Source organism: Oncorhynchus nerka, linkage group LG25, assembly GCF_034236695.1.
Source record: "Oncorhynchus nerka isolate Pitt River linkage group LG25, Oner_Uvic_2.0, whole genome shotgun sequence".
Classification (NCBI taxonomy): Eukaryota; Metazoa; Chordata; class Actinopteri; order Salmoniformes; family Salmonidae; genus Oncorhynchus; species Oncorhynchus nerka.
This window is the reverse complement of record NC_088420.1, coordinates 35,718,812-35,735,140: the sequence shown is the minus strand read 5'-3', so window position 1 is coordinate 35,735,140 and position 16,329 is coordinate 35,718,812. Positions and strand designations below refer to the sequence as shown.

General features: G+C 41.2%; 1 protein-coding gene across 1 annotated transcript; it reads left to right on the top strand.

Annotated features, from left to right (window-relative positions):
- Positions 1 to 422: 422 nt before the first annotated feature.
- neto2b (neuropilin (NRP) and tolloid (TLL)-like 2b) lies at positions 423 to 10,395 on the top strand. The gene is made up of 12 exons (XM_029634330.2): positions 423 to 890; positions 1,335 to 1,391; positions 3,093 to 3,233; positions 3,392 to 3,640; positions 3,928 to 3,975; positions 4,135 to 4,262; positions 4,413 to 4,514; positions 4,782 to 4,908; positions 7,918 to 8,031; positions 8,246 to 8,376; positions 8,554 to 8,646; positions 9,251 to 10,395. Exons 1-12 carry the CDS (start codon positions 881 to 883, stop codon positions 9,701 to 9,703), a joined length of 1,653 nt encoding a protein of 550 aa, XP_029490190.1. The 5' UTR covers positions 423 to 880; the 3' UTR covers positions 9,704 to 10,395.
- Positions 10,396 to 16,329: the final 5,934 nt, after the last annotated feature.

Genomic DNA, 16,329 nt, shown 5'->3' with positions numbered 1-16,329 from the left:
TTATTATCTATTTCACTTGCTTTAACAATGTAAACATATTTCCCATGCCAATAAAGCCCCTTAAATTGAATTGAGTGTGATAGATGCATAATCAACCACAAAGAACAATGTGCTTCTGGCACATCCTGTGTGTGTGTGTGTGTGTGTGTGCGCTTGTGTGTCAGAGAGAAAAACAGACAGATAGACACTGCTGAAACAAAAACAATTGAAAACATGATTATTTGGTAATTAAACAATCAAAAATAACGAAAGTTGGTTATCCCTATTAATCAAACGCTCGAAAAAAACGAAGGAGTAAAGGGATTTATGGAAAGGGGGAGGGGGTGCATGCGCGATGAGCGACTGCGGTGCCTGCGCCAGCAGTGTCCAATCTTTAAAAAGGGCCGCAGCCAGCTAGTTCCGAGAGAGAGAGAGAGAGAGAGAGTCTCTTTCTCTGAATGGCTGAACCTACAAATTAAACAGAACTTTTAGTTTCATGTTTCTCAAAACAAGGCTATACCCATCTACATAAAGAAGCAATATTACAGGGACTTCATCACTTCGTGGGATTTTTATTGAACAAGTAGCCAGTTTTGGATAATGATGATTTCCGTTAAGTTGTTTTCATTATTTGAGATGACTGGGATTCGGAGTCGTTGATCAATTACATTGTATATGTCTATATTTAGAGCTTTTAACAAAATCACGTGGCAGTGTCTTATCAGCGGCGATGTAGTGTCAATTGCATTCTACGAGGAAAGTTGTGGTTTGTAAAAGTCGATTATAACGTTTTACCCTGATAAGCGTAAAGGAGGCGGGTATTAAAGGAAGAAAGCAAGGAACGAAGAAAAGCTTTGTAGCCTAGCAAGCCATCCTGTGAGGAAACTGAGCGGAGGGGGAGATGTACATATGTGAGTTTAGACTGGGTGTGGGTGTGTGTGCCAACTATCTTGTCAGCCTCTTTCGTGGTGTGGTTGTTTTGCTGGTCAGCCTCTGTTTGCGTGTGTGTTGTGTTTGCGCGCGCCCCTGCATGCGTTTGTGTATCCATTTCCATTTAATTTTCATCAGCAATGGATGCTCAGTTGACAGACATTAGTCAGAGGCGCATGATGCCCACATCAGCTCGTGGTACAAAACCGGGTGATTCAGTGCACAAGCGGCCCAGTGATGCTGAAGTGACAGCTCCCTCAGCGCGCTGTCTCTTTCCACACACACTCTGTACAACACCAGTAGCAGCTGTGCCGCTGATGGTCCTCGCGTTTCAGAGTGTGTCTTTTTATTCTTTATCCCTCAAACTCTCTCTTTCTCTCTCTCTCTCCTGATTTACTCTCTATGCCCTATTCAACCCCATCCAGTCTGGGTAGCTCTCTTTCTGATAGAGGAAGGCTTTGCATTGGCACAGAAAACCAAAGGTGGGTGTGATCTCATTTGTATGGCAGAAATGTGTTCTATTTAGGGTGAAGTTTGTTTTAATTCACTGAACAAAAATATAAATACAACATGTAAAGTGTTGGTCCCTTGTTTCATGAGCTGAAATAAAAGATCCCAGAAATGTTCCATATGCTCAAAAAGCTTATTTCTCACAAATTTTGGGCATGTGGTGGTTCATTTCTTTACTATCAAATGAGGAGGAGAGACAAACTTATCACACAAGTCAGAGTTATACTTAAACTAAATATTTAATAGTGAGAGCTTTGCAATAGCAATGACTTGTCGACGAATCACCGTTTCTAATGATCTGTTGAGAGCGGCAACACAAAGGCTACTGAGATCTTTCATAGGAAAGATACACCCCTTTCAACCTACATGACGAACAGATGTATAGAATGGGTCACAAGGTTAAGATTTGTATGACAGATACCTATAATACATAGCAGACAGTATCTGCTGTGTCAACAGTTGTCATTGTATAGAGACCAGTGTCTCCACTCCAAACTGGAACCATCTCTCCCTGGTACCATATAGAACAGAAACAGAAACTCATGCTCTGGAATGCTCTTTAGTTTTTATCACCCAAAGACATCGTAAATCTTCTCTGTCAGTGTTATCTCCCAGAGGCCCATCCTCAGTAGAACACACACACACAAAAGCTATACGAATACTCTATTCTGTCGAATAAAACAACCATTTGATGCAACAGAAGTATTATAACATAATCTTGCAATTTCTCTCACAGGCACAAATGTGTTTACATCCCTGTTAGTGAGCATTTTTTGCCAACATAATCCATCCACCTGACAGGTGTGGCATATCAAGAAGCTGATTTAAACAGCATGATCATTATACAGGTGCACCTTGTGCTAGGGACAATGAAAGGCCACTCTAAAATGTGCAGTTATGTCACATAACACAATTCCACAGATGTCTCAAGTTTTGAGGGAGCGTGCAATTAGCCTGCTGACTACAAGAATGTCTACCTGAGCTGTTGCAAAGAATGTAATGTTCATTTCTTTGACATAAGCCGCCTCCAACGTCGTTTTAGAGATTTTGACAGTACGTCCAACCAGCCTCACAACCGCAGACCACGTGTATAGCGGTGTGTGGACGAACGGTTTGCTGATGTCAACGTTGTGAACAGAGTGCCCCATGGTTGCGGTGGGGTAATGGTATGGGTAGGCATAAGCTACGAACAACGAACACAATTGCTTTTTATCAATGTCAATTTGAATGCACAAAAATACCATGACGAGACCCCGAGGCCTATTTTTTTAAAGCTATCTGTGGCCAATAAATACATATCTGTATCCCCATTCATGTGAAATTCATAGATTAGGACCTAATGAATTTATTTAAATGGACTGATTTTGTATATAAACTGTAACTCAGTAAATTCTTTGAAATTGTTGCATGTTGCGTTTATATTTTTGTTCAGTATATTTTATATCTGTCACATTTTATAAATGTCACAGAAACTCAGTTGTGATCGGTTGAGTATATGATGTCTTTCAAGGAATACATACGTTAATTCATGTGTGTTAATTTCAAGTTTGGAAATCAAACTAAGACAGTGCTTTTGGAGTCATCCCCATTATATAGAAGTAACCTCATAATCAAGCTGTTTCTACACCTGAATAATATGTGGTGTGTGATTGTTTTTTCCATGGCAACCATAGACTCTCAGAATGTGGGTAAGATTTCCCAGAATGCCCGACAGTGTGGCACCTGGATCAGAAACATCAACGGGGGGCAGTTCAGCTCTCCAAACTACCCTAAAATCTACCCTCCCAACAAGGAGTGCCTCTACATACTGGAAGGTAACACACACACGCACACACACGCACGCACGCACGCACACACACACACACACACACACACGCACACACGCACATGGATTAAAACGCTTACATATTTTGACACAGAGCGCCTTTTTACCTTGGCCAAATAGTGACACCTACTCTCCTTCCCCTCCCAGCCCTGCCCCGTCAGAGGATCGAGCTTCTGTTTGATGACATCTTTTACATTGAGCCATCCTTTGAGTGTCGTTTCGACCACATCGAGGTGAGAGATGGTCCGTTCAGTTTCTCTCCTCTGATCAACCGCTTCTGTGGCTCCTCCAGCCCAGGCCTGGTGCTCTCCAGCGGACGATTCATCTGGATCCGCTTCTCCAGTGATGAGGAGCTGGAGGGACTGGGCTTCAGGGTCCAGTACACCTTTACCGCAGGTAATTTACCTAAGCCACAGCTAATGAACCACAACACACCTTTTACACAGGTAATACACTTCTATACTTACCTTTACCGCAAGTAATTTACCTGAACCACAGCTAATGAACCACAACACACACTTTTACTGCAAGGAGTGGCTAACTCAATCCAACATAACACATCTAGGCATCAGGGTCCAGTACATATTTTCTGCAAGTAATTTACCTCAACCACAGTTAGCACTTTACTGTAGGTAACACATCTTAGGAGCAAACATTGACTTCAGCTTTTTTATTATGTTCAGACCCAGAGTTTCACCTCCACGTGGGAGGAATATTAAATCCCATTCCAGGTAATTCCTCAACACTTTAACCACTTCTTCAACTAGATAACAATAATACAACACTTTATTTAACTTGATTTAACAAGATCATATGTGTTTCTTCATCCCACCCTATCACCTCTCTTTCTCCCTGTCTTTCCCTCTCCCCCCTCCCCCCCTATCTGTCAGACTGTCAGTTTGAACTAAGTGGAGCTGATGGTATGATCCGGTCCGGTCAGGTGGAGGAGGAGGACAAAGTCAAACCTGACCAGGCGGTCGACTGTATCTGGACCATACGAGCTCCGCCCAACTTCAAGGTCTATTACACCTCTATGACATGTCTCAACTCTCTATATCTAAATATCTATATCTAACAATCTATATCTAAATATCTATATCTCCCCTCTTTAACAACTCCCTCCCCTCCCTCCATCCATCTGTTTCTCTCTCCCTTTTTTCTTGGTCAGATCTACCTGCGGTTTCTGGAGTATCAGCTGGAGAATTCGAACGAGTGTAAGAAGAACTTTGTGGCTGTGTACGACGGCAGCAGTGCCATAGAGGACCTCAAGGTAGGAGTTGGAATGAGAACTCCTTCACTGACTCACTCGCTCACTCACTACTATGCAGTAATACATATCATTCCCACATTGTACACATTCATAATAAAACTAGAGGAGAGTTAGCACTAATCAACATGAACTACTTATCGGAATAAAGCTGGTGCAGTGATGCATGTGATAGTGAGTTTATTGTTGTCATACTTTTAGTTTGTCATATCATCATGTTTTATCGTTTTAATGAATTGTTTATTTACTGTGACATCACGGTCGCTGCAGGCCAAGTTCTGCAGTACCGTGGCCACTGACGTAATGCTTGACAACGGGGTGGGCGTGGTCAGGATGTGGGCCGACGAAGGCAGTAGACTCAGCCGCTTTCGGATGCTCTTCACGTCTTTCGCAGACCGTGAGTCCATCACGTTCTTTCTGTCTTTCTCTTCACCCTTTTCTATCACCCACTCACTTTACCTCTATCACTCTTTCTGTCTTTCTCTTCACCCTTTCTTCACCTGTTTGGCCTACCATGAGTCTATCACCCACTCACTTTACCTCTCTATCACTCTTTCTGTCTTTCTCTTCACCCTTTTCTTCACCTGTTTGGCCTACCATGAGTCCATCACCCACTCACTTTACCTCTCTATCACTCTTTCTACCTCTCTCTGTCCCTCACAGGCTCACTCTTTCCCTGAATCTGTCTTACGCTTCCCCGTTCCCGCTTTCTTCATCTCATCCTTATCTACTGTGTGTCTCTCTCACTTTACCTCTTTCATCTCATCCTTATCTGCTGTGTGTCTCTCTCACTTTACCTCTTTGTACCTCTCCTGTATTTCTATTGCTCATACTTACTTTTTTTAAAATCACTTTCGTGATTTTTTTGCAAGTATGTGGTACATTTTCACAACTCTTAAGCACAAAAATCAAAACAGATCATCGAAATGGCTGATGTTTCAAAACTCTAAGGACATTTTCAACTGACTGAGTACAACAAAAAGATTCACAAAGTCACTTGTTCACTGCACCAAATCACTCTTTAAATGTAGATACATATTCAATCTAAGTATCTGCTTTTCAAAATTCAATATTCACTTTACTTTTGATATAATTATCTTGTAATTTGTTAACAATACAATGAATTATCACTTTATCAAACTACTCAAAACTGGTAACTACTGAGCCAAAATGATGTAGTGCCTAGTTAACGTATATAGTTTGATAACTGCTGAACACGGTCAAATTCTATATTTCTACCTCATAAATGCATCAATTTATGTTTGAAGGTTAAACCAAATCATATATGGATGTGACTCAGGTGTATCAATGAAATTCAGATAATGTGTGGAATATATTGTTATACAACCCAGGTATTTCAGCAGTGCATTTTATACTACACTATAATTACAAATGGTAGCACATAGTGATTTTTCCACTATGTGTTACCATTTTGATTTATAGTGTAGTATAAAATGCACTCTTGAAATACCTGGGTTGGATAACAATATATTCCACTCATTATCTGAATTTCATTGATACACTGTAAGCTGAGAAACAGGTGATACTGTATTAGTTGACAAGTCACGTAGAAAAGGTGATCTTGTACAATGTTCCATTGAGTAGAAATCAGTGGAGGCTGCTGAAGAGAGGACAGCCCCTAATAATGGCTGGAATATAGTGACACCATTCCATTTGCTCCGTTCTGGACATTATTATGAGCCATCCTCCCCTCAGCAGCCTCCACTGGCAGAAAGGGCTTACAAACCGTGTTTTTACCGTAGCCGTCATTGTAAAATAAGAATTTGTTCTTAACTGACTTGCCTAGTTAAATAAAGGTTAAATAAAAATACAAAATATAAAATATAAAGTAGCCAACTGTTTAACAACACCCCTATTTCTGATGATTTGTCCTATGTACTATATGTACACTGTATGGTGCATGTCAAATTATAATCAAATTTGACAAAACTGTAATTTTTGCAATGTGTATCTTGTATTTTTTGCTATTGGCTTTAATGGTAGTTAAAATAACTAAATGGTGAGCCTATCATTATCTGATGTATTGGTGACTGAATGAAATGTTCTCATGGTATTTCACAGAAAACATTTGCATGAATCACAGATGAATGATTTTGCATGAATGACTCAGTGTTGAAAGATGTGTGAAACCCCAACCAATGCACAATCAAACGTTCTGAACATGCAATAGGGGGCATTAAAAATTCACCACATACTTGTGAAAATAGCACCAAAGCGAGTGTAAAAAACTGTAACATAATTGTATCCTCTTTGTAGCTGAGACTTCACATAGCTGTTTCAGATTTGTTTTTCTCTTACGCTATAGGTTTACATACACTATATATACAAAAGTATGTGGACACCCCTGCAAATGAGTGGATTCGGCTATTTCAGCCACTCCCATTGCTGACATTTGTATAAAATCGAGAACAAAGCCATGCAATCTCCATAGACAAACATTGACAGTAAAATGGCCTTACTGAAGAGCTCAGTGACTTTCAATGTGGCACCGTCATAGGATGCCACCTTTCCAACAAGTCAGTTTGTAAAATGTATGCCCTGCTAGACCTGCCCCGGTCAAGTGTAAGGGCTGTTATTGTGAAGTGAAAATGTCTAGAAGCAACAACTGCTCAGCCACTAAGTGGTAGGCCACACAAGCTCACAGAACGGGACTTCTGGGTGCTGAAGCACGTAGTGCATAAAAATAGTCTGTCCTCGGTTGCAACACTCACTACCGAGTTCCAAACCGCCTCTGGAAGCAACGTCAGCACAAGAAGTTCATTAGAAGTTTCATGAAATGGGTTTCCGTGGCCAAGCAGCCACACACAAGCCTAAGATCATCTGCTATGCCAAGCATCGTCTGAAGTGGTGTAACTCTTGCCCCCCCCATTGGATTCTGGAGCAGTGGAAACGCGTTCTGGAGTGATGAATCACACTCAACCATCTGGGTTTGGCGGATGGCAGGAGAACAGGAGAACTATACCTGGCCCAATGCATAGTGCCAACTGTAAAGTTTGGTGGAGGAGGAATAATGGTCTGGGGCTGTTTTTCATGGTTCGGGCTAGGCACCTTAGTTCCAGTGAAGGGAAATCTTAACGCTACAGCATACAATTACATTCTAGATGATTCTGTGCTTCCAACTTTGTGGCAACAGCTTGGGGAAAGCCCTTTCCTGTTTCAGCATGACAGACAATGCCCCTGTGCACAAAGCGAGGTCCATGCAGAAATGGTTTGTCGAGATAAGTGTGGAAGAACTTGAATGCCCATGATTTTGGAATTAGATGTTCGACAAGCAGGTGTCCACATACTTTTGTTCATGCAGTGTAGCATAACTGTGCTTATTCGTCATATCGAATAAATAAAAAATGATTTGTGTGTGTGTGCTGTGTGTGTGTGTGTGTTGCAGCCCCGTGTTCAGGCGACATGTTCTTCTGTCACAGTAGCATGTGCATCAACAACTCTCTAGTGTGTAACGGGGTGCAGAACTGTGTCTTTCCCTGGGATGAGAGCAACTGTAAAGGTGAGACACATGTTATGTTATACTGTGTTATATTTTCATAACATCATCTTCATATTTCACATCAAGAGGAAAAACACATTTTTGTTGGACGATTCCCAGAATCAGTAGGGAATGAGCAGGAAATCCAGAATCCTCCCACCAGGTTTTCTAAGAATTTTGCAAAAGTTACGGGAATTTTGGAACCCTATGTCTCTCGTTCTCTGTCTCTCTGTAGAGAAGAAGCCAAAAGGTATATTCCATCACATTACTAAGACCCATGGGACAATTATAGGTGTGTCTACAGGACTCGTCCTCCTCCTCCTCGTCATCTCCATACTGGTGCAGGTCAAACAGCCACGCAAGAAGGTGTGTAGCAACCAAATGTTGACAAATATTACAAATGATGTTTGACAGTCAATCGTCTGTGTGTGAATGAACAAAATTCGTAAAATGAAGCACTTTACTATTCTACTAGTGGCATGGGTCTGGGTCGTCGAGAGAAATACGGCGTCTTGTGGGATCCTATCCCTTGTATGTTAACAGGTGGTGGCGCGGAAGGGTGCCCTTTTCAATCGAGCGGACTTCAAGGAAGTGTTTGAACCTCCGCACTACGAACTCTTCTCACTCAGAGAGAAGGTGGGTTTAACATCAAGACTTAATGATATATACCAAACCAAAATATAAAACGCAACATGCAAAAATGAGTTACAGTTCATATAAGGAAATCAGACAATTTAAATAAATTAAATCTATGGATTTCATGACTGGGCACTGGCCCACCCACTGGGGAGCCAGGCTCTGCCAATGAGAATTAGTTTTTCCCCACAAAAGGGCTTTAATTACAGAAATACTCCTCCTCAAAAGCTCTGGTGGACATTCCTGCAGTCAGCATACCAATTGCAATGATCATGCTGTTTAATCAGCTTCTTGACAGGTTATATTGGCAAAGGAGAAATGCTCACTAAGAGGAATGTAAACAAATATGTGCACAAAATTTGAGAGAAATAAGCTTTTTGTACTTTTGGAACATTTCTTGGATTTTTTATTTCAGCTACATGTTGGGTTTATATTTTTGTTCAGTGTAGTTTATTATGCTACTGATGTTTTAATAATGTATTTTACTTTGCTTTACTTCACTTAGTTTATAAAGTAGTGATGATGATGATGATGACGGTGGTAAGGAGGATGATGACGATGATCACTGTATGAAGATGGTTATCATTATCTTTGTCATCCTAAGGAGTTGTCTACGGACATAGACCTACCAGAAGAACTCCAGTCTCTCAACGCTCTGAGACGTTCCTCCACCACTTCCCGCTGCATCCATGAGCACCACTGTGGCTCCCAGGCCTCCGCCAACCCCAGCCGACGTGCTTCCTCTGTGGGCATAGGATCCATGGAGCTTCCTCCCTTCCGGTGCGAGTTCACCCAGGGTCAGCCAGGCTCCCTACCCTCTCTGAGAGGCGTCAACAGCAGCCTGAGGAAGAAGAGCTGGCCTAGTATGAAACAGGTAGGACTGGTGGGAGGCGAGGGCCTGGTGGACCGGGTAAGGGGGAGGGAGGATAGGGTGATGGAAGAGGAGGAAGAAGAAGAGGTGGAAGGAGGGAAGTGTGATGTGTATGTACGCAGAGGGATGAGCATGAGATCCATCTGTGAGATGTCTCAGCAGAGATCGATGTCCATGGACTTCTGAGAGAGAATGAGGAGAGGAGGAAGGGGACAGAAAGGAGGATGTGGTGGAGGAAGGAGAGAACATTTGTGATAGAAAAACAATCAGTATCGCTTGACACATTTACTATGAAGGAAAATAGATTGGACCCCAACCCCTAACCTAGACACTCTCTCTGGTATCTCTGAAACTCCGACTATCCTGTTGCACTGGATCTACGAGTTAAAGGCATCATCTGTAACTTCGATCACCGTTAAAAAGTGCACCCTGACACTTTTCTGAAGGTGACAATCTGGTATGCAAACCACAAGTATGACAACCAAAAACGAAGAGGAACAGGAACACACTGATGTTTTGTTTTAAGTTAATTATGTTTGTATTTCATGTTTTTGCCACAGGGAAAAGAGAATTTATGGAGTGTGTCCTTAAAGTGGGCCTCCTTTAACAAATACTGTTCCAAGGCCGGAGACAGGCCATATAGTATAAAGTTCTTATTTATTTCATGACATACCTCACTGTGTATTTTTTCCCTAAAGGTTTTTTCTCTCCATTTGTTGATTTTGTATTCATAGTTTTAGAGAGGATAGTTGATGGAGAATTGTGTTACGGTTAGCACTGGATGATAATGATGAAGGATGCCTTGTATCATTGTGTTGTTTTGTTTTGATTGATTTGGTTTTGTTATTGAATCTATTAAAGAATGTGGCTCTTGGTGACTGGGGTGAGTTGGTGACTGGGGTGAGTTGGTGACTGGGGTGAGTTGGTGACTGGGGTGAGTTGGTGACTGGGGTGAGTTGGTGACTGAATCATGTGGCTGTGGTAGATGAGGATCAGAGTGAGTTGGCCATTGTTTCGGTTGAACACTCCAACATCCACCCCTCTCTCTGCTGAGACAGCATGGTTTTATGAGGCTTCCTGTAATGGTCTGTCACACCACTACGCAGGCAAGAAAGCCCCTCTTGAAACCCTGACTAATACAACCAAGCAATATACAACCAATAAACAACCAAATGTACAAACAATATACATACTGTATACAGTGAGCTCCAAAAGTATTGGGACAGTGACACATTTTTTGTTGTTTGGGCTCTGTACTCCAGCACTTTGGATTTGAAATGGTACAATGACTGCAAGGTTAAAGTGCAGACTGTCAATATTAATTTGAGGGTATTTTCATCAATATCGGGTGAACCGTTTAGAAATTACAGCACTTTTTGAACATAGGGCCCACATTTTAGGGGACCAAAGGTATTGGGACAAATTCACTTATATGTGTATTAAAGTAATCAAAAGTTTAGTATTTGGTCCCATATTCCTAGTAGCTCTACAAACTGGTTGGATGCATTTGCTGTTTGTTTTGGTTGTGTTTCAGATAATTTTGTGCCCAACAGAAATGAATGGTAAATAATGTATTGTATCATTTTGGAGTAACTTTTATTGTAAATAAGAATAGAATATGTTTCTAAACACTTCAACATTAATGTAGATGCTACAATGATTACGGATAATCCTGAATAAATCGTGAATAATGATGAGTGAAAAAGTACAGATGCACAAATATCATATTTTTGTGTCTGTAACTTTCTCACATCATTATTCACGATTCATTCAGGATTAGCCGTAATCATCGTAGCATGCACATTCATGTAAAAGTGTTTAGAAATATATTCTGTTCTTATAGTGATTGTATCATTTCAAATCCAAAGTGCTGGAGTACAAAGCCAAAACAACAAAAAATGTGTCCCAATACTTTTGGAGCTCACTGTAGCTTGTCAGAACCACCCTATGGGCAGTGATTGGTTGGCTGAGATTACTTCTCCAATCATGTGGGGGAGTTTTAGAATAGATGGTCTGTATTTAGGATATTGATGTGGATACCATTTACTTCCATTTTTAATCTCCCCCAATTGAATGCATGAAATATACAAGCAAAAATGTATTTACATTCAAGTTATTTAGTTATGCAGAGCTACAATAAGAGCATTACCTACCTCAACTAAGTTGGGTAAGACAATGATATATGACTACTAAGGACTGATATAAGCCTGGGAATAAAACACAGGTCCTCCCATCTAAGTTACAGCATATTAAGACACATTAACCATAAAATACTTCAGTGATGAGTCAGAACATAGCTCTTATTCAAAATAATTCACTGCCAGCAGGACTGTGAACTAACTCTCTCTGTCGCAAACACGCACACACACACACACACACACACTTGTACCTGCATGGTATGAGGACAATGAGATATGTCATTACTGATGGTATGTGACCCATTTGAGTCAGACTTGGTTTGGTAAACAGAGTAGATGAAGATTTAACAAACGTGAAGCCTTGGGTCTGGCGGCTCACATCCAACTTATTCTCCATGAAAGAGGATGGCTTTGTCATAACGTGTTGATTACTGCTCTATGTAGGTCACTCACATTGTATTAATGCTCTAACATTTGCTATGTTTGACCTTTCGTTCCATAGATATGGTATGAAAGAATGACCCATAGTGTTTTATTGCCAGGGCATTTTATTTCTTTATCTTATGACATATAGTTCAATGAAAGTAGGCTAATTGCACTGGTCAACTTTGGGCTGCTACATCATTCATTGAGTGATTTCTTTAATGTGCAAAAATAATCATTTGGGACTAAAGTCTTTAGAAATATCTAAATTGTGTTTTATTTTTTATTACATTTATTGAACCATTATTTTAGCAGAGAGTCCCATTGAGACCAAGGTCTCTTGTTCAAGGGAGCACTGCATGAACACAATTGATACAGTGGACAAAATTCAAGCATACAATGTAATAAAAACATACAATATTACAAGCAATTGTTTTTAAAGCAATTTAAGAAGCAAACACATTCCTCAACAATGAGTTTCTCCATTAACAAAAAATACAATTAACTTCTACTGGCTTAATCTATTGATGTAATTAATAATTAAAATAGTATAACTCACTTTATTTAAAAAGCATACACAGTATTCACTAATGACCTGATTCACAGATAACATAATCACATGCAACTAGAACTTTGGCATAGATTATCCATGTCAACACCAGACATGCGCTGAAAAGTTAAGCACGCAACTGTGCACTGATCTCAAATCAGAGTACAGCCTGCTGAAAAGTTAAGCACGCAACTGTGCACTGATCTCAAATCAGAGTACAGCCTGCTGAAAAAAAGGCACAGGACCTAACTATGGCCTTTTGGCTTTTTGTCTCTGTCGGTGCTGTAGGAATTCACTCTTTTCACCCCTGTCTCAGCACCTGTGGGCCAGAGACACACACAGGAAGTACAAACACATACAGGAAGTACAGATGTTAAAACATTCATAGATTTCAGTTTCAGACACAGCATGAAATAACAGTATTGGAGATGAGTTATTTGAAACAGGAGGAAGAGGGGTTATTTGATTAAGTAAAGCTCAATTCAAAGTTCACAGCTGCAATAGTCCACTGGCCTATTATAACATACAACATATAGCAAGTCTCATATCTCCAAAAGCGTGAACATACAGTGGGGAGAGCAAGTATTTGATACACTGTCGATTTTGCAGGTTTTCCCTACTTACAAAGCATGTAGAGGTCTGTAATTTCTACCTATGATAAAAAATTACAGACCTGCTTTGTAAGTAGGAAAACCTGCAAAATCGTCAGTGTATCAAATGCTTGTTCTCCCCACTGTATGTCATAATGGACCGGCAGGCTATTGCAACTTTACTATATACACTATATTTACAAAAGTATACGGACACCCCTTCAAATTAGTGGATTCAACTATTTCAGCAACACCTATTACTGACAGGTGTATAAAATCGAGCACATAGCCATGCAATCTCCATAGACAAACACTGCCAGTACAATGGCCTTACTGAAGAGCTCAGTCACTTTCAACGTAGCATAGTCAGTTCGTCAAATTTCTGCCCTGCTAGGGCTGCCCTGATCAACTGTAAGTGCTGTTATTGTGAAGTGGAAACATCTAGGAGCAACAACGGCTCAGCCGCGAGATGGTAGGCCACACAAGTTCACAGAACAGGACCGCTGAGTGCTGAAGCAGACTACTGCACGCAGCGCGTAAAAATTGTCTGTCCACGCTTGCAACACTCACTACCAAGTTCCAAACTGCCTTTGGAAGCAATGTCAGCACAAGAACTGTTCATCGGGAGCTTCATGAAATGGGTTTCCATGGCCGTGCAGCCACAAGCCTAAGATCCCAACGTGCAATGCCAAGCGTCGGCTGGGGTGGTGTAAAGCTCACCGCCATTGGACTCTGGAGTAGTGGAAATGTGTTCTCTGGAGTGATGAATCACGCTTCACCATCGAGCAGTCCGACAGACGAAATAGTGGAGGTCAAGTCACTGTTTGTGAAAATAAAATAATGACGAGACTTACCAATCAACTTGTAGATAAATTGTCTCTACTCCATGGCTCTAAAGTTAGTGAGAGAGAGCAGAATTGAAATAGCTATCTAAGAAATCTAAAGTATAGCTCAATTGTTACATGGATTACTTTTAGCAGTAAATAAACAGAGAAGAGGTGGACAATTGGCATCTAAACATTGAGGTGAAAATAGAGAAAAGAAGAATGTCAACACAATAAAATAGTTTTTATCGCTGTCGAGATGTTATCAGGAAAAGCTACGACTCTCTCCCAGAGCGTCCGGGTCTTTCTGTCTTGGGCTCCAATGTGTATGACTGTTGACTTTATGATACGTTATCAATAACGCAAATTAATCTCCATTTCCATACATTTGGTTTCCATGCAAAAATGTTTTGCTGGATTTCCATGGAGAATATACTTCAATATTGTATAATAACTGTAAAGAGGCGAGGTCAGTACAGGTGCATCAAAGCTGGGACCGAGAGACTGAAAAACAGCTTCTATCTCAAGGCCATCAGACTGTTAAACAGCCACCACTAACATTGAGTGGCTGCTGCCAACACACTGTCATTGACACTGACCCAACTCCAGCCACTTTAATAATGGGAATTGATGGGAAATGATGTAAATATATCACTAGCCACTTTAAACAATGCTACCTTATATAATGTTACTTACCCTACATTATTCATCTCATATGCATACGTATATACTGTACTCTACATCATCGACTGCATCCTTATGTAATACATGTATCACTAGCCACTTTAACTATGCCACTTTGTTTACTTTGTCTACATACTCATCTCATATGTATATACTGTACTCGATACCATCTACTGTATGCTGCTCTGTACCATCACTCATTCATATATCCTTATGTACATATTCCTTATCCCCTTACACTGTGTATAAGACAGTAGTTTTGGAATTGTTAGTTAGATTACTTGTTGGTTATCACTGCATTGTCGGAACTAGCAGCACAAGCATTTCGCTACACTCGCATTAACATCTGCTAACCATGTGTATGTGACAAATAAAATTTGATTTGATTTGAAGAATGCTATTTTATTTTATAGAAGTTCAAACAATACATTATGTGTTTATGTCTGGGTTAAGTGCTTAGCTGGTGCAGGGCAGAGCTCATGTTTTTCTTAGTTCATTGACCAGTCTAATGGCTACAGCAAAAAACATTTCCTCCTGTTAGTCTTACAATGGGGGCAGCAGAGGAGCCTTCCAAATGGCAGGAGTTCAGATGCGGGATTGAGGATTTGGGTTCCATCACCCAAGATTGCATAATATGGGCCTTCCTAAGAGTTTTCTGTCAGGCTTGCTTGACCTTGGAGCTAAGGTTCACAATACTTTGAATGTCAATATTCAACCAATGATCTTAGCGCTATAAGGGATTTGGGAAACAAAATGTGTCCTTATAAAGTGTACCTTGCCATGTCAAATAAAATGACAACACTGACCTTCTGACTCCAGCGAGTGTGTACCAAGGCAAAGTAGGTAAACACAAAGACCTACTATGAAACGTTCCATTTTCCACAGACTGAGTCTGTATATCTCTTTGTGTAGGTAACCTAGTAGTCAAATGATGTGTTATATAATACCCTGTCCTGATCAACCACTAAGACGTCAAATAGTACCTGCCCTGGGTCTCTCTGGCTAACCATTAACAGTGGTTTAGTGTCAATATAGAGTGACCTCTCGACCTGAACCACTGTTGTGTCTGCAGGGAGGTGTTTATATTAGGAGGGATAGGGTGGGGCAGAGTGATTGAAGAGAGAGGTTGTGAGGGAAGGGGTGTATGTGGTACTTATGATAATGGGGTGGGGGGGTTAGGCTAGGTCCTTAAGACCCTCACAAACTTCTACAGATGCACCATTGAGAGCATCCTGTCGGGCTGCATCACCGCCTGGTACGACAATTGCACCGTCCGCAACCGCAGAGCTTTTCAGAGGGTGGTGCGGTCAGCTCAATGTGTTACCGGGGGCACACTACCTGCCCTCCGGGACATCTACAGCACCCGGTGTCACAGGAAGGCCAAGAAGATCATCAACGACCTCAGCCACCCGAGCCATGGACCCATGAGGGGGTTAGGACAGGTCCATCAAAGCTGGGACCGAGAGACTGAAAAACAGCTTCTATCTCAATGCCATCAGACGATTAAATAGTCACCACTAGCCGGCCTCTGCCCAGTACCCTGCCCTGAACTGAGTCGCAGCTTCTAGCCAGCTCCCGGCTGGAGTGTTGTAAAGCTCGCCAC